A 24,961-nucleotide genomic window follows, 5' to 3' on the forward strand; every position below is an offset into this window, starting at 1 on the left:
TCAGCCTCGTTAGTATATTCCCTATCATTGTAAATTGTTTTTTTAATACCCGTATTGGACTTTGTAATATCAAAAAATTTTTTATGAGCTCCCAATTGTGCCTGGTATCTCTTCTGTTTTCAGTTATCCATCGTTCGTAATATTCCCGTTTTGCATGTTTAAAGATGTCGGAAAGAATGTTGTTATAATTTTTAAATCTAGCTCGCAAAAATATGTTGAAAGGCCGCTGTTTGACCTTTTTATGAAGATTTGTTTTCTTAATTATAGAATGTAGTAACACATTTGTTATCTATAGATTCCTAGGAGACGAGAATGTGTGCTTACGGGATAAATTGGTTGTTCAGTCATAAATGTAATCTGTTATTCTTTACAGGAACATAAAATATGCCTTCTCAGGACAATTTTCCTCTAAAAACTATTCCAGCATGTGCCGTGCACCTTCAGTGTAAATAGTGTTTCATCAAAAAAACTTTTAGTGTATTGGCAATGCTGCGTATGTTTTCCGGTGCCATGACTCAACAACAGGGGTAATGATCCATAATGGTATAATCTATCCCTCCAGTGGTGAAATTAGAGGACGAAAATGAAAATATATGGTCTGTTAGCTTGCAAGAACCAGCAGTGTCAAAGCTTGTTGGAACATCAAATAAAGAACAAAAACCATAGCTAAATAAGCAGTTGATATAATCAGAGCACAACTGACAGTTGGGATAAAGTATGTTTATGTTGATGTCACCACAAATGATGATATTTTTATTTTCATTGGTTGAGATGTCAATAATTTCTTCTAGCTGTGAACAGAAGTTTGAATGCGAAGATGATGGGGAACAATGAAAGCATGCCAGGATTGTATGTCTGTTGTTGAGTGGCAAGACATACCAGTCAAACTCTAATCATACAGACTTGTACAGTAAATTACAGAATGAAATATCGGAATGACGAGTGTACGAAACTGACAAATTCACAAAAATGGCAGACTCACCACTTCTTTAGATTCCACGGTAGCTATGTTCACTAGTGTATTGTGGAATATCAAGTAGATTGCCATCTGCTTGTGTTGGCCACATTTCAGACAAAAATATTATAAAGTTGTGATCAAGTATATAGATAGAAAATTTAGTGCCTCATCATGATGCTTTCGAAGACTCCAAATATTGCAGTAAATGAATAAAAATAGGGGGGGTTTGTCATGCAGCAATGCTTTCATTTTATCACATGAGAACATGCCTTTGTTCATGATTGGAATTTGAATGAATGATGCACAGACGCACTAATTATGCAAATATTGCCAGATTGGTTATGCTGGATATGCGATAAATACGACTATTTTCAGTCTTTCTGGCTTCGATGACACTATTTTCACTCCAGAGGAATCGCCACCCTTTGGTCTTTTTTCAAGTCGAGAGCTTGCACGTAAAGACATTTATTTTCTGGCATGAGGTGATCATTAGCAAAAAAAGGTCAGTCATTGTTTCCCGAAACACCAATAGCAGAAGTAGTGAGTTTAGCTTCCGAGCCTTACTAATGAATTCCACTCGCTTCGATCTCAAGCAGAAGCACGGGATGATATTCCTTTTAAGTTTGTTGTGAGCAGTGCACTGAAAAGGAATAATTTGGTGGTACCTTCTTGAGCACTTTTTAATATAATAGCATTAAGGAGCTCGTGTAGCAAAAAGTTTGGTGCCTTTAGTCAGTTTGTAAATAAAAAAGCCCGATGACTGCAAAGAATAAAAACAGGTTGAACAATGCTTGCATTGACATCAAATTTCTCAGGGCAGCTCCTGTAAACAAGGTAATGTAAAGAAAGTTGGATAAATTTAAGTCGGCGGGGGAATCAAACACCGGCCTTCCAGTCTCAAGATGAGTATGGCTCCCAAATGTCATAACGGCTCAGTTGTTCAAGCTAAATAAACAGAGACTTAGTGAGCATGCATGCGCTTTAAAGTTTTTTTTTTCTCCAGTGCTGCTATCATTACTACTACATATTGGTGGCCTCCACAAGCAGTGTAAGCCTTTGTGTTAGGGCATGTTGTATCAAAATGGTGCCATCCTCTCATATTTCAAGTCGATATCAGTGAGGCCCGATAACATTATCGTGTCCCACATTGAAGGTCAAACTTTACTATCCTTCAACTCTTATATGTTGCTTTTGTGTTTCTATTCATCAAATACTTTAGTTTACTGCAGTGTACACTGCGCCCAACTTGGCAAAAAAGTCGAACAGCTTTTTGTTGTGCTCATTTAAAAAAGTTAATTTTAAAGACTTTTATCATTGAGATTTCTTATGAAATTGTGCTCAGTCATTCTTATTTTGGATGTCATTAATGAAAAACAGCTGGGAGGATGTAGTTGCAGTTATACAAAATTATGTGTTTCTGCATCTTGCTTGATTATTTATACAGTCGAATCTCAATAATTCGAACTCGAAGGGGCCCAAAAATTTGTTCGAAATTAAAAGAAGTTCGAATTAATGAAAGTTAAATAAACGGAGGGCTCTCTATGCAGTGGCGCATGTGCATTGAGCTAACACACGAGGGGGAAGTTTCAGAAGACTTACATTTATTCACAAATCATAGGACATCCTTATTAATTGAAGTAATCGGTGATGTGCTTCTGCACACGTCTGCCTTCCAGCGAGTCAATTAATTTCCCACGCAGCTTTCAAAGCATTTCTATTTCGGCTTCAGCATTCTCCTGGCAAGAGAAGTCGCGCCCAGAAATGTCCAGCGCCGACCTTTTCTAAAGACGATGACAACAACTGCTTAGCGGAGCCTCTCTGCTACGCAGCGGCAGCATTGCCAGCACGTGACAAGAAGGGAGGAGCGTCTCCACGCGGAGAGAAGCAGATCGGCATTTGAGAGAAAACCAACACTCCATGGCAGCTTTTTTTTTTTTTTTTTGCTCTCTTTGCGCGCATCGTTGAAAGAAGAAAGGTCACGTGGCAGGGATGGAAAAGGGGAAGCCTGGCACCGGTGTGTGAGAGACACATACTCCCCCCCCCCTCAAGGCGCAGAGCCGTCCTCCCGCATGGGCCAGGGCTGCAGAAGATAGTGTCTTTTTTCCTATCCTTCAACCGCACATTCATTCAACCCAGCAACAGCTTTGTTTTTTTTTCCTCTCTCTCTTCGCGCACTGCGTTGGAAGGAGAAGGGTCTTTACGTGGCAGGGTGGTGGTGGTAGTGGTTAGAAGAGAAAAAAGGCGCCTAATTTCTGCAGCCCGGTAGGGAGCACGGCGCAGTGCCTGCCACGTGGTAGGGACAGAAACGAGGAGAAGAGTGACAAGGGCGCGTCGCAGATCGGCATTTGAGAAATGGCAAACATTCCACTGCAGCCTTTTCTTTCCTTTTCATTTCCTCCGCGCGCAACGTTGAGGTGTTGCAGGTGCCGCCGCGGGATTGGGTGGGGTGCTGAGAGCATTTTACGAGTGCGGTATGTTTGAATTAATCATCGCAAGTGCTTGCGCGTTCAAATTACCGGCCGTTTTTGCCCATTGGAATACGCATAGCTTTGACGAGACCTCATCGTGAGTTCGAATTAACCGGAAGTTCGAATTAAGCGTGTTTGAATTAATGAGATTCGACTGTACGTTATGTATGCGCAGCGTCAAAACAAAAATGGAAAATGTGACCATCAGAGCAAAGATACCTCAATTTAGGCTGTTGCCCTGCTGTCATGTAATTTTGAACCAAAGCTCTCATTCCTGTGAGGTGTGACAGTAATGTCTGCATTGATCGCGTTGATTGAAGATGTTTTGCATTGATTGGACTGAGTGTAGAGCAAGTCGATTGAATATGTGTCATGCCACTTGCCAGAATCTGAGATTTTGACAGGAATTTGCTGTCATGAAAACAGATCAGTGGCTTCTTATTACTTATTACCACTGTTTATTGGACCTGCATTCCTTTTGGCTTTATGTGTGACGTACAGCTACTGTATATAGACTACTTCGCCGGCATGGTATCAAATTTTGGTAACCAGATCTTGATTTTATGAAAGTTTGTTTTTAATAATAGTACTGAAATTGGTATCTTTTTTATTTCTGCTTAATATTAAAACATGTTTGTGACCCATTATATGTGAAAAAAATTTGACCTTATGCTGTGCATAAACGTTGATATTTCAGTTCAGTGAAGTTTGATATAACAAAGCAAATTTCCTCCGTTACCAACTTTATTTTATCAAGGTTTAACTGTATTAGTGGTTTGCCTGATTACTTTATGGCCTAGGATTTGGAATAATGCCTCTTTGTGTGACAAGCCTACCTTAGCTTAGCTGCACATTTCCCTCAAAGACAGCACTGTATTCTATTGGAAAGTACTCTTATAAATGTTAACAAAGGGGCCCCCTTAGTGGCTGCTTCTACATTTATTTGGTGCATGAAAGGTGTAGAAAAAGCAAGAAATGTTACAGAAAACATTTTGTCCCTGATGGTGTACTGTTACCAACTTCAAATGTTGTTTGGTTTGTTGTTCAAATATTTTAGTGACTTCTTTGAATTATCAGAGAGTTTAGCATTGTATACCTATGTCTTGAGTTCCTTGGGTTCATTGGATTTGCATAAGCACCACAGATGTTTTGGAATGAGGGTTGCCCTCTGTTAATCCTAACACAATACAGTGGCACTGGGACGTTCTCAAAGCCAATAGATAAGAGCTACAGAGGTGGCTTGGTTATGCATGCCATTCTTAAAAATAGAATTTGTAATCACATTACGTGCGCTCAGTGGCAACAACCTAAGACAATTCCGTATGCAAAACTTTGGGTGCTCTATTTCAAATGTGCTTGTTATTTGGACATTAAAGTGAGTGTCAAAATAGTGTAAACATAGCATGTGCATGTGTGTATGTGTGCTTGCATGCACATGCATATTTTTCTCTCTCTCATTAAGACCTTCACACAAGTTTGAAGGTGTGAAAAGAATTTTGCCTATGTTCCACTTTTTCGTGAATTCCTAAATTTTGTATGACTTCTTTTGTACACTTTGAAACTTTTGAGGACTTCACTGAAACATTTTACTCGTGTTCGTTTTGAAAAACAGCATTAAGGGGAAGGTGAAAACTTGTGATGAAAAAATTCGTAAGCACCCCAAGCAGATATTTTGGCAAGTGGACTTGTCTTTCTCAAGGCCTTGAAGAAGAAAAGTCCACTTGCCAAAGCATCAACTTGAGCCCACAACTGCTGTTTACAGATTTTTTCATAGTACCTTATATGTACAGTACTCACAGATTCAAATGCAACAGACAGACAAAAAACTTTAATGAAGTCCTGAGGGACTAGCTGGGAATAACCCGCCGGGGTCCTCGGCTTGCTGCAGGCTGCTTCCATGTAGGAATCGGGAGGCCATGCCTCTCCACTCTTTCACAGCCCTCTGGACGGCCGTTCACTGTATCTAGAGTACGGTACTTACGATGTCCTCTTTCCAGTCCTGTTCGCCGGCGTGTGACATATCCTATAACGCAGGACTATAATGAACTAGAATATACTCTAGTGGTGCGACTGGCCAGGCTCCAGCGTCTCCTTTCACGCGGATGCTGCCAGGTGGCGCCACTGCTACTTTCCATGTCAGCTTCGGCTGCGTTGTCGGGCTATCGCGGACGCCTGCAGAGCTATGGATGTGGTTACTTCCAACACGCATTTCATTCCTCGTTCATGACCGTAAAATTACTAGGTTACTTACTGTGAGGATAACCTGGCAAAAGTGTTGGCACGCCATCAGGAACCAGTGATGATTTTCCCCGGGGAACGCGCTATTCACTGCTATTTATCACGTACACATAATCATGCAGGATATATCTTGGCTGGAAATGATGTTCACACACCACTGAAATTTTAGTCAGAGGCTTGTCCGCCCTCCAGAAGTTACACTCCCACTTTGTGCGGGTGTCATCGTCCTTGAAAGATGCAAACGACAGCGCTTTCGAAGCGCAGAGTAGCCGCTTCGGCAATCCAGAGCGAAGCAATCAGAATCCGCTCTCCGCTTCGGCATGTCCCGAGCTACATGTTTGTTGGAGCGGGATACCTCACAAAGTGTCAACTCCACCACAGTCCTTGTGAGAAAATGCAGCAGCAGAGTGCACCCGCACACATGCAGTAGAGCAGCTTGTTAGAACTGGCAATTCAATAATCCGGCCTGCAAAAGACGCTCATCGTCCCGCAAAAACGCTGTACGCGTCATGCAAGAACACTGGTTGAGAAGCGCGCGTACTGACCGGGGGAATAAAAAAGCGCGTCTCGTGTACGCCAGAATCTCCCTCTGGCTGTCACTGGCCCTCTCGTCTATATCACCCGGACTAAAGATTTTTTCGAACGCCTGTGACTGACAAGAAAGGGACAACATTATGCTTCTCTTTTCTGGTATTGGTCTTAACGTACTTTGAAATGCACGCATGGGTGAAAGTGACATGGAATAACATGGTACTAGATGCAACACAATACACAAAATGAATGAAAAGCAGCATATTAACTTTTTCATGTTTCGTTGGCCTGACACTATCCCTTAGGATAGCCCTTATCTATGCTTCCACACGCCTTGGTCAGTCGAAAATCCAAATACGTACACTCGCGGCCCAGATTCATGGTTTCCACAGAAATGTGAGCACAACACTTCCTTGGCATTGCAGCTGCTTGCAGTGTGGTCACTCACCAACGAAGAGGAGCACTAACACAAGCAGCACACATCACAACTCCGGAGAGCCCGACGGTACAGAGAACGTTGCAGCATTCTTCTTTCTCGTGCTGCTTAAAATGGCAAACTCAGCATGGAATGCCCGCTAGCTTGTGAAGAGTTCGATAAAAGTCCAGCGTCGAAGCGCAGTAATGCTGCAGGGGCTAAAACACCGATACAAACGCGCCACCGATACAAACGCGCCGGCGTCGGTTGCGTTGTGTGCCATCACAGGGCACAATGCAACCAGCGCCGTCGCCCAGTTGACGTATGCGGTAGAGCTTCCAGGCCTTGACGAAGTTTTTATAGTTGGCGTTGTCTCAACGTGCCAAACTCACACACATACTGACGCACACGCACTAAGTAACTCCCGCGCTTCCCGTGTTACCCAGAGAACACTCTTAGGGCGCGCGCTCGCCTTGCACTAATGACATGAAAAGGCACAGTGGTGCCGTGAGAAATCCTAGCGGCCATACGTGCGATTTTGGACCACCGAGACAGCAGCCGCAGCCTGCCAGTCGTGCCACTAGAGTACATTCTAGTTCACTATACACAGGACACTGCCAGAGCATATGTGCTAGAGTACTAAACACCCCTCCACAGTCCGGGCTCTGTGAATCAATATCTCAGTTAATTCAGCTTAGGAAGCCTTTAGAGGGATATGACCTTATTTGTAGCATCTTATACAACATGAAACTTTTTTACTATTATGACGGGTATATGCAATTACCCTAGATAACCACGCCACGTCGCAACAAATCTGGTCTCTACAGATAACATATGCTTTCATTTAAGCATTCAAGTCAAAATTGCATCTGTATCACTCGAACTGAAGATGGTGAAAATGAAAGTGTGTGCCTTACTTAGCCCTAAATTGTCTTGTTTCAATCCATCAATGCCGTACAAGCATTAGGTAATGCAGTTAATATGTGTAGGAAAACGGCAAATTATGTTAACACTGACTTGCTGAATTCATAATAAATGCTAAAGAACAACAAAGGTCTGAGTAATAAAATAAATGCAATGGTCTTTATTAAATGTTTATTAAATGTCACACAGCTTCTGTGTAAAAACGAAAAAGATTTTTTTAAGTCATGTGGTTACTGGCTTGTCTGTAAGCTGGAATTGAACAGTGAATATAAAAGTGAAGCTTACTTTTCTTTTACTATTTTCCTGGCCAACAGGTTGTATGGAGTGGTTATGAGGTGACTGGGACAAAAAAATGAAGAAACGTTTATTTTGTTTTGAGGAAACTATATGTACTGGTGTTCTAAGACATTAATTCTGTTTTCTAGGAAACCGTCTGTACCGGTACTCCAAGGTCCTCCAAAACTACCCTGGGGTACCTGAGCTGCGGGCATTGCCTCCGTGTCAAACACTGAATTGGGCAGTGCCACAACCACTCAATGAATCAGCACCAAGGTGAGCATCTTTCAAATGTGGTATCGAACATAAATAGGGTGCGCAAATGTCCAAACTTTCGAATATTTTTCTCATAGTGTTGAATCAATTCACACTGGAGTTTATCCAAGTGTTTCAAACTTCCAGAAGATAAATATAACAGTTTATTATAATGGAAAATTGGCGTGCAGCGGGCTTGGTAGTGCACTTTGTGGTGCCGACATGTGAAACTGCTAGCCATCTCCAGTAGTGCTTTGAGCAGTTGCTACGTGATAAGCTTAGCTGGGGAGTCCATTTCCGATCCGTAAAATGTCCTTCCTCATTTCCACCGAGCCAGTCAGTGGGCGGGAAATTCCTAGCTTTCGAAGAACAACAGTGTGGCTTCTTCGCTTTCACATGTCCACTAGCGCAATGTCTTTGTTCGCAAAGTTTGGATTCGTCTCGTACATCGATGCTGTAAGCGGAGTTAGGTCTAGCCTCGACTTTGAGCAGTAAACTTCGTTGTGGCTTAATTTAGCCTAATTAAACTGAACTGGGCAGGAGTGGTTGGCACTATCTTCATGAGCTTGGCTTCACTAGGCTCATGGCGAACTCGGCTGAGATTAATTTTACATGATTAGGTGTGGCTTATTTAGGCTTAATTATGCTCGGTTTGAGGAGACAATGCCACGCTTAACTAGGTTTAATTAGGTTTGGCTGTACTTATCTTGCCTTAGCTAGGCTTATCTAGTAAGCTTAATTTGGCTTAATGCGGTAAAGGCAAGCTAAGCTAAGTTTCCTGATCACCAGAAATCTTGAATAATTATGCTTGGCATTATTAGGTTATATGATACTAGCTATGCTTTGTTAGGCTAATTAACTAATGTCAAAAGCAATGCACGCCCTGTACTCAAGCTGGCTCTGCCGCATTCACTACGTAAAACAATGGTACAGATGTCATGGAGCAAAAAAAGCAATTACTAGTTGACTTTATGTCTACGAGTGCCTTGGCCCCTGCCCCGCCACGGTCATGTAGTGGCTAAGGTACTCGGCCACTGACCCGCAGGTCGCGGGATCGAGTCCCGGCTGCGGCGGCTACATTTCCGATGGAGGTGGAAATGTTGTAGGCCGTGTGCTCAGATTTGGGTGCACGTTAAAGAACCCCTGGTGATCGAAATTTCTGGAGCCCTCCACTACGGCGTCTCTCATAATCATATGGTGGTTTTGGGATGTTAAACCCCACATATCATGCCTTGGCCACATCAGACAGAGCGATGTGAGAGGCCACCTGATATGAGGTCACCTGACGTGAGAGGCCACCTGAACACCACTGAAGCAGGGGTGAGCTGCTTCAGTGGTGTTCTCAATGGCAGTCGAGTGGTAGATACCACGTCGATGCATTTTCCTATGCGATCCTGTGGTACGCATACTTTTGCTCACCCAAGTAACCTGTGTAAAGACTGCAACTTCATGCACTAAATACAGGGGCGCTACATAATATCAGGCTGCTTGAAGTATTTTGAATCCCTTCATTGCACCATACTAAGGCTTCTCTTGCAAAATAGTACAATCCATATACATGGTGTTTCAAGGAATGTGCCCAATATTATTTAAAAATTACAGAAATGAGGCTACCAATGGCATTGCCATTGCTATGGCAGAAAGCATCTTTAAATGCGTACAAGCATTAATTGTGGCAGTAATTATATAAATTACTGTAATTCACAATTTTTAACCTGTGTAAATAAGAGGTTCAGTCCTATGGGTGAGTTCAAGTCCCTCCTGCGAATAGTCTATAACCACATTTTAGGGGTGAAGTTTCTTGAGGCGTGGGCTGTGCGTCCCCTGTATGTCGCCACCTCTCGTTTAGTTCTTGCAGTGTTCACTAACTAGACGGCGGTACTTGTAGTTGATGATCAAAGATGCGAGATGTTATAAAATAGGAATGATGTCACATATGGCGCCTGTCATTGGTGAAAGGTAATCGTTCGATTTAGTGCGGCGACGTACGCTAGGGTGAGGGTTGTAATAAAATCGAGTGGGCAAAATGTACAGAGGATTCACGGTTTACCAAGTTTACCTCCGGAGTTTCGCCCACTCATTATCATTCACTTCCTGGATATGGCGGCACTTTTTTTAAAAGACGGCCACTGGTAATCACAGCCAAGTGATAAAATCTGGCTAATTTTGCAAGTGCAACCAAAATCGAAACACCAAACAGCGCATCTACCATTCTTTGCGAAAATTCACTCAGTAATGACACTGTTTTCTTCGCATGGGGGAAAGGGGATAAGTGAGCATCGAGAAGTGGCCATGCAGCAGGTAAACGTTGCCACTAATACGAAACGAAGTATCTAGATAGACGGTTGATAATGGCAAACGAAACAGCTTTGTCATTGATAGCGTTTTCGGAGTGATTGGTAGATGCGCTGTTTGGAGTGTTTCGGCCTGCTAAATTAGCCAGATTTCATCGCTTTGCTGTGATTGCCAGTGACCGGCTTTCGAAAATTTGAAAGTTGTTATGGATCATTCGCAGAAAGGACTTCAATATGCCCATTCGACTCAATAGCTTGTTTCCATTGGTTATAATGTTTATTGTTTTAATTTCTGTAATTACTGACATAATTCATGTTTCTACTTATTTGAAGATGTATTCTGTCACAGTAAAGGGAATGCTGCACGTAGCACGCACTTGTCTCTTTTCTGTAATTTTTAAATGATATTGGACACACTTTTTTAAACACCCTGTATAGTTTAGCTCTTTGAATGTTCAATTTTCAAAAAAAAATTAAACTTTTACAGATGGTTAAATTAGCTTATTATAGCTTTTTAATGTACAAAATGTGTAAGGTCCGGAAAAAAAATGTTTTAAATTCACGAACAATATCTTGGTGTCAGTATCACTCAGAACTGTGTCATGTTTAATAGCATTTCAGAGCGTGGTATTGCTTGAGGCGCAGGTCTGCACACAGTGCTTCAGTCAGCACATATAAAACGTGTGTCTGTCCTTCTCTTGCATTGACTGGTTGTTTTGGCACACACATGCGGCATCATTTTGGGCAGAGTAAAGTCGGTAATTAAAGGGGCCCCGCAACACTTTTTGAGCATGGTCAGAAAATGCTGCTGATTGGTAGTAGAGGCTCCCGAGAACACGTGAGCCAAGTGCTATAGCGCAGCACACAGCCTGGAATTCTCAATAAATTATCAGTCAGCTAAAGATCGCTTTCTTTTCTCTCTACAAATGATGGAAGACGCTCGAAAATCGCACGTAGATTGCCCATCTATCAGCCATTGGCTGATTTGAACATGGCGCGCTGGGCTTTTACAGAAATCGCCGCGAAAGGCTGTCACTTGTCCACATGTGTGCGCGCGATCGCACTGAAAAAGTTGCATATTCAAAGAAATAAAAGTGCTCAAGGTCACGAGGCGCACATGACGTTTTTTGTTTGCCCCTCCCATCTCTCCCCACTTAGCTTCCAGCGCTTTCGTCGGAACGAGAGAAGAGAGAATGCGATTGCAGCATGAGACGAATCTTTGTAACTCCGCTCGTACTGGACGGATTCTTAAAATTTTTTCGGCGTTGAATTTATGAGGCAATACGCTTTTCGAGTGAATTAATTCTATGGTTACTAAAAAAAGCGTTTGAGGGCTCTTCAAGGAGAACAAGAATATGTCGTTAGTGTTAGTTATAAACAAGCTAATAGTGGCATTAATGAAGATGGAAATGAGCTTCCACCGACACTGCTGTTAAGAGTCCATAAAGATAAAAATCAAGTTTCGCATGTATTCGTTGTGCTCATGCTGTGAAATCGAAACCAACTAAAGGACGTTGCCCATTGGTGTCGCCACGAACCACGCAATGGGCTGAAATTAGAAATTAGTTCTGTTTATCTTCTCAAAAAGGTAGCACAATCATTTTCAATGCTTCTTGTAAACCCTAAGAGGTGACAGCACGTCCTGGTGCTTATGCATTGTCATTGCAGCACTAAATTTCAAGCAGTGGTTTGAAAACTTACGTGAACGGTAAAGACACTGTGGGACAGAAAACCGCCATCATATATGTATGGCAAAAACACTCAAAAGGTTAATGCGCTAGCATTAGGGCTTCCAGATTAATCCAACAAGCCAAACCATGAACAGCCAACAATAGTACTCTGAACTTGATAGGACGCTAGGAACAGGTATGGCACGCATTGTAGGAAAGTAACCACCTGCTGCCGCGAATGATGTGTTCCCTCTTCGCATGGCGCAGCCTGTAAAAGCATGTACACCACTATGGCTGCAGCCAATAGGGAGCCACACCCGGCCTCTATTAAGTCTTGTGGGGGAATCACCTTGTGTAAGTCTCGTGGAGTGTCAAAACAAGTGGTCTCGCAGTTATTCAGAGATGAGCCATAAATGAAGCGCCAGGCTCTTGTGGGTTGTACGAATAAGGGCAGGCTCCATGGAATGCACCACTGTGGCTGAAATGATGATTTGAGCATGCATCGACTGATCATGACGTCACAGCTCAACTGACAAGTTGTGAGCAGGCAGACTGAGAAAATTACATGCGCCTGCAAATAAGACTTCTGCACAAAGGGAACACCATCTCCATGCTGATGCCAACGCCACGACAAGTGCGTGGGCCAACTGAACTCACAAGAAAGACGTTCCTGCACAGACATCGACATTCACGCTATGAGGGCTTGACAGATAGAGGAATGGTAATAGTTCATACTGAGCCAGAGCTAATCTGGCGCTTTTCATTGTGTGTCTGTGTGTGTGACATGGTGTGGCAGTTTAGAAGAATAATTTTCACTTAAGTAACAAATATTATGATCAATTGTATTATTATAATTTGCAGTTTTTTAATTTCCACTAATACTTCATGACACGTTCTGGCCAGTTATCAATCCCACTAGCCTAGCCCTTCCAGCCTATGCTAGAGCTTGATAATAAGAGAACAGTTGGATGAGCTGCACAAGACGTGCTAACAAGTTTGTGCTGGTGTTAAAGTGTCAGCAAGACCAACTGAAAAATTAACAATGTTTCTTTTGGAATGCAAGGTAAATCATTTGGAATCAATGGAAATATCTCAGCTTTCAAAGGAAGTCATCCTCTTCTAGAGAAAGAAAGAGAGGGTGTTCATTTTTCTCGTTTTTATTTTGGTACCAGTGGCACTTGAAATAAAGTAGTGCCAAGACACAGTAGCCAACGCAGTGTCCTGACCAGTGTGCACATTGCACCTATGCACTTGCACTGATATGGAAATAGTCTTAGCAAAGTGGTCTTAGAGTTTCGTTGCATGTGCTGATTGTGGCGGCAAGTAAAACAATTGACTTCTTTTGTTGGAACAGGTAGCATTAGCATATTTTGTGCCCTGAATTAGCGGTCTCAGATAACAATTGGGCAAAAGATAAGCAATGATCAAACAATTGCTATCTCAGGATAGAGCCGGTGTTTAAACAAGGAAACTTAGGTTAGGGCACATTTGGACAGACATATTGGATCAGTCACGCAAGCTTGAGAAAAATAAAGTACAGGTGTTCCAAAAGTGAAACAAAGCACACGAGTTGTGGCCGAATGGGGCAACACTGTACGCCAGCACACTCGATCAGAACATGTGCTGCAGATAGTGAGAGTGCGTCAGAATATACTGCCGACTCATACCGATATTCTTATGCCCGCCTTATCGCCGGCTCGATTGAACCCGTACTACTACCATGACTGCTCGTCTGGGGCAAAAATGGTGGCTTTCTTGGCAGTAATGCAGAAAGCTCCATGCCTTCGAAGATTTCATGATTTGGCAAAGAAATGCATAAAGCATTGAAATCATCCTTCCAATGACGGTAGTTGCGTGGCTTCACTGCTTCACTCTCGAACCAGCGATAAGGCAGGCGTAAGATTATCAGTAAGGGTTAGCTGGATATGCCAATGCATTCTTGGTATCTGCAGCGCATATTCTGATAGAGCGCACTGGCATGCAGTTACGCCACGTTTGGTGACAGCTCACGCGCTACAATTTTATTTTTGTGCACCTGTATTGAAAAAGGCGTGGCGCCCAATATTGAAGGTTTAGTTATGCATTGCATGTTAACCTGTATGCATTGTGCAATAAGATCGGTTTGTTTCTCCTTAAGTTTGCTTGCCTTAAAGGGGCCCTGAAACACTTTTTTGAGTAACCATGGAATTAATTCACTGGAAAAGTGTATTGCCTCACAAATTCAACGCCGCAAAAATTTTAGGAATCTGCCAGTACGCGCGGAGTTACAAATATTTGTTATATGCTGCAATCGCATTATCCCTTCTCTCGTCCCGACGAAAGTGCTGGAAGCTAAGCAGGGAGGGATGGGAGGGGCAAACAAAAAATGTCATGCGTGCTTCTGGACATTGAGCACTTTTTTTCTCTTTTGTTCTCGAATACGCGATTTTTTCAGTGCAATCGCGCGTGCACACGTGGACAAGTGATGGCCTATTGCGGCGATCTCTGTAATAACCCAGCGCGCCATGTTCAAATCAGCCAATGGCTGATAAGTGGGCGATCTACGTGTGATTTTTGAGCATCTTCCATCATTTTTCGAGGGAATAGAAAGCAATATTTAGCTGACTTTGATAATTTATTGAGAATTCCAGGCTGCATGCTGCGCTATATCATTTGGCTCGCATGTTTTCGGAAGCCTCTGCTACAGATCGGTAGCGTTTTTTTTACCTTGCTCAAAAATTGTTGATGGGCCCCTTTAAGGTAAAGTTCGCTGCACCATGCAACTTGGCAGTAAATTTCTTCTTTTTCCTCGACTTTTTTGTTAATATGCTAGGTACAGTTTTTCTTGAACAACTTGCATCTGACTTGCAGCACAACATCAGCAGCATAGCTGCTAGGCTGCGTTGGACACATTTGGCAGATTGTAGCTTGCTAAATACTCGAATAATGCAATCTTATTTTTTTCTTTATGCAGAATTGGTGGCAATGTTTTTGATTTTAACCAGAGTGATTTCTCAAAAAAATAATTAAGAGTTGCCTTCAATAATAAAGCACTATTCCGAGATCTTGGTGAGCCACATATATTTCAGTACAGTTTTTAAGTAGCAGTGCTTGACTAAGCCACAAAGGTTATCTTAAAGAAAGTTTGAATACAAAAATCAATATCCACCAAATTTTATTATCCTCGACTTCATTGTATACAACAATAAATGTCTGTATTATAAATATCTTGGCCATTTACCCTGTTATTGATTTTTTTTATATTCTTGCTGTGGCAAAGTGAAATTATATGCTTAAGGTTGAATTTTACTTGTTCTTTGCTGGGAAAAAATGTTGTGACCAAGAAGTGTGCAGTTTTTTTTTTTTACTAAGTGCACTTAAAGTTAGAAATTGTGAAATTGGTGGGAAAATGTTTTGGGTGGCTGAAATTTGTCTATAATTTTTTAGTAAAGCAAAATTGCTTCTACAAAACTAACTTTGGAATTATTTTTCTGGGTCCCAGAACCTGCATCTAGAGTAAATATCGTTAAAATTGAGAATGCTAACCAGGACCACCTGGTTATAATCTGAATACACCCCACGGACTTGAAAAAATTTAAACTAGAAAAAAACATTAGCTGTAGTTATTTGTGACATTAGTGTTCTTGGAGTTTGACTGCACTCTTGAATGTTTTATAGTACATTTATATAATGTTGCATGGTGATTTGCTGATTGATTGATCAATTTAAACTTCTTGCCATGCACGCAGTGTCTTGTGGAAGTCCCAGAAACTCCTCTCTGTTGATCCCCTACCACTGGGAGCTGGCGCAGCAGGTGCGGTTGATGTGGCCGACGACTTGGCGTTTCCATCTCTGAAGCAGCGTTGGGGTGGTTGGGCCATGCAGCCGGATGAAGACGACAGCAGGCAGGCTGTGAGCGCCTCTGAATATTTTTCTCCCTTGCGACTGGCGCTAGAGCAGCGTCGCACAGTGCTGTGCTTTGGGGCACTGACAGCTGCCATCTGTGGCTGGATGCTGTATCGCCGGTGCTGCTGCTGCAGAGCAGCTGCGCGCAAAGGGCAGGGCCGCAAGGGCCGTGCACGTCGGCGCATTCTCTCACTGCCTATTAGCAAGCTGCTGCGGGGCGTGTAATGTAATTTTGTAAAGTTTACCAGCCTCTCTTGTCCACCTCAGTAAACTTGTTTCTTCTGTGTATTTTTCTTTTTTTTTTCAAGCACATTTAAATCTCGTACATCTTTACACCATAGTGAATGTCAGAACTGGTGTTCAAAGCTGCAGCAGATGCAAGAAAAATTATTCTTGCATGTGTTTTAGTGCTGGCAAGTTAAACCGCTACTTATTAGCCAAGCCCAAAATTGTCCACTCAGCTTAGTTGCAGTTTCTGTTTGTCAGCACAAGTTTTTGTTTTCACTGTGTAAAATACGTTAAGTGCAAACTAAGAGATCTTGAATGATACTTGCAAACACGAAATTATATATCATTTAAGCTTATCTGCATGAATTAAATCACCAGCGAGGGCAAAAATTTTTGTGAATTTGTAAATTGATAAATGTCAGCACGGATAATCAATACCTGAAATGTATTAGAGTTGTGTTTATCGATTTATTAAAGCTGGTGTATCAGCAATCTCAGCAGCCGTCGCTATTTACCAGTGTTAGTTTCTTGTTTTAGTTTGCTGTTTAGTACATTATGAGTTTATGGCAACTTGCATGTCTAGCTTTTGCACACTTGTGTCATATGAAGATTTAGGGCCACCGTTTCTAAAGCTACATAGATTGATCAAAATCTTCAAGTTGTTTCTGAAATCCTCTTTTTCCTGTATTGTAGAATTTGGATGCAATATCAGTCACAAATATTTCTTTAAGAATTTCTTTTTTTGTGTGTGTATATAAGACAACGTGGAGCAGGATAGGCTACATTTTAAGCTAACTGTTCATAAACCTCTTAGCCGTTGTCTTATTCATTAATATAGGGAAGCATCAAAAAGTCTTTATTATGTGTCTAGAGCACGAAATCTGGGTAAAATTATCCATCGAATAAGAGAACCATTTCCAATTGTCTACCCATTTGTTCGGTTCTGGCACATGAAGTTTCATACAATTTGTAGTATTCTCATTCTCGCCGTGGATTTGGTGCTCAATTGGTTTTAGGAGAAAATCCAGATGTGCTTCTGCAAATTGGTTAAAACAGCTTTCATCCTGAGTAACTTGTGGGTTCAAATACTTGTAACATGTTTTTAGCTAGTTGTAGCATATTTATCCTTATCCTACACTAAAAAGATATATGTCAATGCCATTATACATATGAACAGGTGGTTATAAGTAACAGTTGCTCAGTTACTATGACTCACAAGAGCTTTATAAGCTGCAGATAAAAAAGCTGCCACTAATAGAAAACTAAGCGGTTGACTTTGAGTTCAAGAAAGAAGTGATATTTTGGATAAGTCTTTGTTGCTCAGTAGTTCAGGAGGCCTGTCACTTTTGGAAATTAAATGCACTTTCTTGAGGGTAGCAAGTTGCTTGCATCTTTCCGGGACATTTAAAACAGTTTTGTAAAAGTGAAGGCATATGCATGTTTAAACCACTCGAGACACCACAGGTACATCATTTTCCTGCAAGCACCTAATGCCTTTGCCGTGCAAATGTTTTTGTATTCATTCTGGTATGTGCAAAAACTTGGAAAGCAGGTCTCACAAGCATGTCAAAGGAAAGCTAACATGCTGCACAAGCATCGTACTTTTTTGAGTACTTAATTAATAAAGTGGTTATGAAAAGAGCCATCAATGTACTTAATCTCAGAAATGCCTTTGTTTTGAGACTTTAGGAATGCTATAAAAGTCTCGAGAAAAAGACAGAACAGTACTAATCAGAATTTCTCAGCTGGAACACTGCACCTGAGATATGTGGGTGCATGCAAAATAATGAGGCATGCATAAAACCACTGGATTGCAGCTACTGGCTCATTACTGAAACACTTGTTTAACAAATGCATGGTATATGTAAATGCTTGTGCTGTGAAGGCCACTATGCAAAAAACAATAAAACTGAAGACAACTCTCCCCATGTGCCTGACTGTGAAGGCAATCAAATGCCTAGGAAGCAAGCTTATTTTTTTCTTTTTTTTTAAGATGTAACTGAGAGGCAGCTAATGAATGCATTATTTCACCTGTCAATTTCTTTTGTGTTCAAATCTTTTCTTGGTCTAGTTTACAATACATTCTGTATTCAGTTGAGCTTTTGACAGTGTGTACGAGTGGCCACAATTTGTACAGTAAAAAGCCGGATGCTTTGAATATTTTCTATGATAGCTGTAATTGTGCCTTGTTAGCTTCATGTCGAGGCATCTTACCTTTTTACAATGCACTAGTGTGTTTGAAGTGTGCTTCTTTAACTAAGTAATGAATAAAAACTGGCTCATTATCACCTGTTAATGAGTAAGTTTCTGTACATTTTCACAATCCCTCTTTAGGCTGTAACATAAAAAATTTGGTATCTGCTTTATCTTGACAGCCTGGTTTATGATTTTATAGCTGGAATCCACAAAATATAAACTTTATGGTGAAAAATTAACTAGTATGAAATCTGAAGTTTATATACAGGACTTTTGTACAACTGCTGTGCCACTTCTTTTACTATACATGTTTTAATATGCAAGGTGCTAGTGCACTGTTGCAGATTTTTTTTACTGCGATAGCAATTATATGGACACTCTCGGCTGGATTTCGCGGCCAGTGTCAATGCCGGCATTGATGTCATGCACTGTATATGTATACGTGTCTATATATAAAACTACGGCGCGCAGAATCGAACCTGGGGCCTCCGCGTTGTGAATGCGAGGCGTTACCGCTGTTAGCGGGCATCTCTGGGGGGAACTATCATGTCTTCAACATTATCAGCAAGATGGCGCAGTGAGCGCGTGGCGGCTCTCATCTCTCACGCTTACTTTGGCCCGCGTAGAGAATAAGAAGATGTATGCTCGATCACGCGCCCTTATGTTGCAGTGGGGAGGATTGTACGTCTTGTACGTATTCAGTTGAAGTTACCAGGCGCACAAAGGTCACTGCAATCGTTGCACATCCTCCGTTTGCGAGAAGGGCACGCTTTTCAGACAGGGCGAAGTAACAACAAAGACGCTTATTTCTGTTCATCTTTACCTGTGAGTACGTTTCTTGCGTCATTTGTGCATGAGAAACGCGGGGTACATTTCGATCTGCTTGCCATCCTGCGCGTGACCTTCCAATTTGTTGCTATCGCGTTCATTAATTCGCCTTTGCAGCAAAGCTGTGACTTTTTTTCTTTTTTCAGAGAACTTGAGCACTGTTGTGTGTGTGTGTGTGTGTGTGTGTGTGTGTGTGTGTGTGTGTGTGTGTGTGTGTGCTGATTGATTGATTTGTGGTGTTTCAATGTCCCAAAACCACCATATGATTATGAGAGCAGCCGTAGTGGAGGGCTCCGGATATTGTGTGTGTGTGTGTGTGTGCGTGTGTGTGTGTGTGTGTGTGTGTGTGTGTGTGTGTGTGTGTGTGTGTGTGTGTGTGTGTGTGTGTGTGTGTGTGTGCGCGCGCGTGTGCGCGTGCGTGCAGCTATGCCAACCTGCTTTCTGCAAGTAATGTTTCTCATTTGTTTGTATGCTCATCAAAAAAGAAATTGATAAGACATAGATTCATAGTGTGAGCAAGACATGCTTTTAAAAAGCTACTCTAATAAAATCTTTCTAGCATTGCATAAAGCTATCCTTTCCCACACATGATGCTGTTTGCCTCATTTAGAAAACTTAATAACTTGACAGAATGCAATGAAGTTGTCAGAGATAGGTACCCATCATGCATACATTTTAGTCATACAAAAGCTTTTTAATAAATATATTAGATAAATTTAGCATCTGTAGTAGATACATGAGATAAACCGTTTCATCGGTACTGTATCTAACAGTAAACTATTGCACATTGCTTTGAGGATCAACCATTGCATACCTTCTTTATAAGGATGGGTGTGTTGGCACTTTCTTATGCTCTTGTTTTTAGATGGTGTTAAAACATCAGATTGAAAACCAGCATTCTATTCTCTACAGGAGTGTATCAGGTCTGAAGTTTTAAGGTGTCACATTCTATGATAATATTTACTCTGTTAGTGTTTTCTAATGAAAATCATCTTATTGACTTGTGCAGGTATCACATACCGGCAGTAAATGTGAGCTCTATGTTCTGGTAAATCTTGTACAATTACTCTTAGGGGACTGTTGAAGGAATGTTGATTATGGACTCTGCAAAAGTCTTACACTGCAATTTTTGGTGCTTATTCTTTCCCAAACTAGGCAGTTGACTCTTTTTTTACAGACAGTGATAAACAGGAATGTAAAATGTGGTGTCACGATAAAATAAAACATTATTTCAATGTAAAGCGTGGGAGGCATTAAGACAGTAACAACAGTGCATGGAACACTTCTTACAGTACAGTGATGCGACAAAATAGGGTCGCATTGCTTGAAAAGTCTTAATATTTGGCCTATAACTTTGAAAATACTGTGAAGCCCACCACGCTGCTATGCAGTTTACCTTTTAATACTGTCCTGTAAGCTGGCCATCCTTGCTTATTCATGCAAAGTGTGGTTATAGATTTTGCTTATGGAAGAAATATCAAAGGCTTTTCAAAAACGGTTTCACAGTGCCAGCAGCTTAGCATCCTGACCTTCATCTCACTTTATCTTAGGAACTTTTTATATTAATTCTTATAAAACTACAGGTGTGTCTTCCTTTTGGCTCATGTACTTTATCTGCAGCAGATGACGCAGTGTGCAGTGTGTTGTCATATACCCAATGCTATGTATGAGTTATCAGTTTTGCAAACCTGTTTCAAGAAGATGGAACTGTTGGTGATATGTCATGTTCTATTTCATAAAGCCTTGCTTCAATACACACTTATCCCAACGACATGCTTTGTTGCATTGATTCATATAAAAAGCTACTTCAGCAGATAAGTTCGAGTTAAACTATCTTTCAAGAAAGCCATTATACATAATGACATTGCATCATCTGGTGCTTAGCTGTTAAATTTTCGTATTTATTGTCCTTATTGTGAGTTTGGCACGTAAAGCTTTACAATTTATATTTTTTATTGTCTTCATGAGCTGTCTTTGAAAGGCATCGACTGATGTACCTTATAACTGAATCACTGTAGAACTGTGCCCTGTCTTATAGTAGTGCAATTTGTTAGTGCTGTGTGATTACTGTTGTGCAGCATTGTGTGTTTTTACTATGAATGAATGCCCTTGTAACGGCTCTATGAACACTATAGCTGTGCGAGTGAATATTTTGTAATCTATTAGTGACAAAATTCTTATAAGAGCAGCTATCTGCTGGTGTTTTTTTTTTTATCTTCTATCACTGTGTTGGCTTGAATTTGACCTGTAGCTGTGATGTGAAAATGGAGCCTTCATGACTTTCTTTGGTCGAAAATGCATGTGATATTTATTGAGATCTTAATTTGTTGCTTATTCCATGTTTTTTTCATTTCTGGCTATAGAGAGCTGTACAGTCCAGTCATCCATGCAGCACTGTGCTATATGCATGCTTGGTAGGGTTCACAAGTTATCACTGTTAATTTTATTGTAACGAAGTATAATAAGGTGCCTTGCTCATGGTTGTCCATCGTGAAGACTTAGGTATTGTTGAGCTTCACTCATGTGCAGTGTGTCTGCGATTTATAGTACTTTATCAAGTTGAGCCATAGTATTATGCAAGTGGTGGTGGAGATTCTTTAGGCTCTGTGTGGAAAAGGCTAAGGCGGCTATCTGCTGCCTTCATCTAGGCAGCTGAAGTATTTGCTGACTAACCCACTCTGGAGGACTAACAAGAAGACTCTGAGTAAGGGTGTGACTTTAACGCCATCTGGGATCGACAACTCTGTCATGTCTTCTGCAGGTGGTTTCAGAGGACAGTGTGGCAAAAGACAGTGAGCCATTTTTGTGGAAAGATGGTGGTGTGGTGGGAGACCTGGTTAAAGCTGCTGAAAATGGCTATCGCCGTATTGACTGGTCTGCTGTGCCTCAAAGTTTTCGCCGCATCTCTGATCAACATGAAGAAGGACAAGTGACACCGGGTGTAGCCAGTGATGACATGGTCAATCATGTTCATGTTGAGGTTCATGTTAGTGTAAACTTGCACCAACATATTGAACTGTGACAATATGATTATTTATGAATGCTAGTGTATTTATATTAACAGTGCATTGTGTCCATTCTTTGAAACTTTGTACATCTGGAAAAGGCCCACTATGAGAAAATAAAAATATGTTTCTTTCTTTTGTGCAGTGTATGTTTTCTTTTTTTTAATTTGTATTAGCAGCGTGTTGTGTGTGTATGAGGAGTATAGGCACAGGCTTGAAATAATGATATTTTAGTGACTTCTACAACACAGCATAGCACTACTTCTCCAAGAAAATATGGTTTTTTCCAATTTTGCAGCAATTTAAGTAGGTTAAAATCTGTATACCTTCCATTAGCTGTTTTGAATTGGATGCTGTTTTTAGCTTGTTTCAGGCCTCCGTTCAGTTATAGCTTCTGGCAAGGGAGCAGCGTTTGACATCACCGAAATAGTGGTATACATGGCTGTTTTCATTGCCATGACAACAGTATGGCAGCCATGGGACAGTCTTTCTCCCTCTTGCTTTTTATTTTGGCCAGCTGATTTTCTTTACCTCCCATCTCTCCATCTTGCACTTCACCACCTGCTATTCAGGCCATTGCACAGGCTCACTTTTCTTTAAGGTAGAAGCTTTAAATATTTATGTTTCTTGAGGTCCAAGACAAATACTAGTACAAAAAGAAAGAAACGGGTGCATCAGCTACATGTATAGTGCATTCATGTCATGTTTGCTGCATTCATGTGAGAAAAAAACACACTAAAATGTTCGTAAGCATGTGAGTTGCAAGCCTGCTTCATCATCTTTGGGGTATTTACACGAGTAAGAAAGGAAAAATTTGGACAACACTCAGAACTTTATCGGAGTGTGGAGATGAAAGCCTACGTAGACTTTCGGTTGACCTGCTGTTGAACTTTCCTGATGGGCTGAAATTTATGATGCGTGGCAACTATTAATGGAGGCATGTGTATTGATCTTTTTCATTTTTCTACCAGGAATGTGTAAAAGCAGTAAAATATGCTTGATGCTACTTCATGGATCACAAGCTTCTTGGCGTGGATACTTAGCACTCGCTCAGAGTTAAAGTGGATGGTGTGTGCTGTTGTGTTATGAATCAAGTGGGAAGTATGTCATTAGAAGTGCACGTGGAAGATAATTGTTGGGGTGATTAAAATGTGTGTAATGGGAGAATAGGATCTAAAAGAGTATGAATAAAAGTTGGAATTAACTCTTTGCAGTTTATTGTAGGGTTCCGCCCGACAGAACATCTTGGCCACAGTCATCCGTTGTGAGGCACTGTTGCTGGGAAAGCTCTTTCATGCTTGATTCATGCATGCATTTTCTTAGTGCATTGTGCCCCCATATTTTGAAAGAGTAGGTAAAATTATTTTACTTGAGCTTTGCTTTTTTAGTTTCAGTTCAGAACAAACGGAGGTGGTTAAAATTTTTGGACTGTAAAGTGTTAAACTGCACAATTTCTTTGGTCCGAGTTCATCGCAACTTAGTAAAGCAAAAGTGATTTGACAGGTGCAAGTGAATAGTACAGTTGGTATCATTGCTTCTTAATAAAGAGAAAGTGGTTTGAGATCTTACCACACGCTGTAGTGTAACTGATGATAGTACAGCATCGGTTCCGCACGACTCTAGCACGAGGTAAACAATACCTGAAAGTTCTCCAGATGTCGGTATAAAAGTACATGAGTGTCGGCAGAATGTGTTTGACCGTCAGTGGTAACTTCTTTGGAAGCTAAACGGGAAGTTGAACCAAATTTCAGTTTGAAGCCTGACAGAAATATGACCACAAAGTTTGACAGGACATCAACACCAAGTGGAAGGTGAACTTCCTCTGTACATCAACAGAGTGTTCATCACAAAGTTCAGCTCATTATCAGAAAGTTCGGTACATAAACAGAAGGTACTAGTAGGCTTTTGCCTTCACATTCTTCGTGTCTAGCAGCCCCCCAATTTTCTTTGTACAGCTGCTGGCACGCTTAATATGAATGCTCAGCAGCTTGGCCTAGACCTGCTTGTACTGATGCTTGCATTGCGAAATGTATCTCGGTATGTTTGTGGTGGCTGACGATAACTGGGTGCAGATCAGTATGACTGGTCAACTTGTGTTTTGCTTGTTCCTGACTGGTGGGGAGAGTGTACTCGCTATCGACAGTCCTGGCTATTGTCAGCCGCCGTTAGCGAACCATCTAGCACTTTGCGGTTCTGGCATCGCAAGCCAGTCCACGCCAGGCTGTAGAGTGTTCTTGCTAAGCATGCCCACGACTGTACATGTATGTTTTCTGCCACACATTGGCAGAGGTTGCACAGCTGGTGTCGTATTCACTGGATAAAAAAGGAGGTGTGGTACACTACATATAGTTAGACATAATATTCATGAGATCTAACAGACAATTATGCCAAGGAAAGTATAGGAGATGTTATTAGAAGTAATTGTGGTGTCATTGTGAAGAAAGAAAAGTGGACGAATAGAAAACTTGTCCTGGGTGGGGTCCGAACCTGCGACCTTCTAATAACGCTTCAACTGCTCTACCAACTGAGCTATCGCAGCGGCTTTCCGCCCATTCTTTTCATGGGGTATGTATGTGCATTAAACGTGGGAGCGTTAATCAGCGCCAACAGTAGCCATGACTGCAAGTGTAGAACCGTCTACTTTAAGAGGTATGTATGTGCATTAAACGTGGGAGCATTAGTCAGCGATACTAGTAGCCATGACAAAGAGTGTAGGACCGTGCACTTTATGGCGTGTGTATGTGCATTAAACGTGGGAGGGTTAGCCAGAGCCACCAATAGCCGTGACGG

The 24,961-nt window shown here is 41.4% G+C and overlaps 1 protein-coding gene across 1 annotated transcript in view; it reads left to right on the forward strand.

Annotated features, from left to right (window-relative positions):
- The window catches only part of S1P (membrane-bound transcription factor site-1 protease), a 124,665-nt gene extending 102,356 nt beyond the window's left edge, over positions 1-22,309 (forward strand). Inside the window, exons 24-26 of the mRNA XM_037428421.2 lie at positions 7,960-8,086; positions 15,758-15,920; positions 21,928-22,309. Coding sequence (XP_037284318.1) covers positions 7,960-8,086; positions 15,758-15,920; positions 21,928-22,188 — 551 coding nt within the window. The 3' untranslated portion in view covers positions 22,189-22,309. The remainder of the gene's footprint in view (positions 1-7,959; positions 8,087-15,757; positions 15,921-21,927) is intronic.
- The last annotated feature ends 2,652 nt before the right edge of the window (positions 22,310-24,961 follow it).

Source organism: Rhipicephalus microplus, chromosome X (assembly GCF_043290135.1).
Source record: "Rhipicephalus microplus isolate Deutch F79 chromosome X, USDA_Rmic, whole genome shotgun sequence".
Lineage (NCBI taxonomy): Eukaryota > Metazoa > Arthropoda > Arachnida > Ixodida > Ixodidae > Rhipicephalus > Rhipicephalus microplus.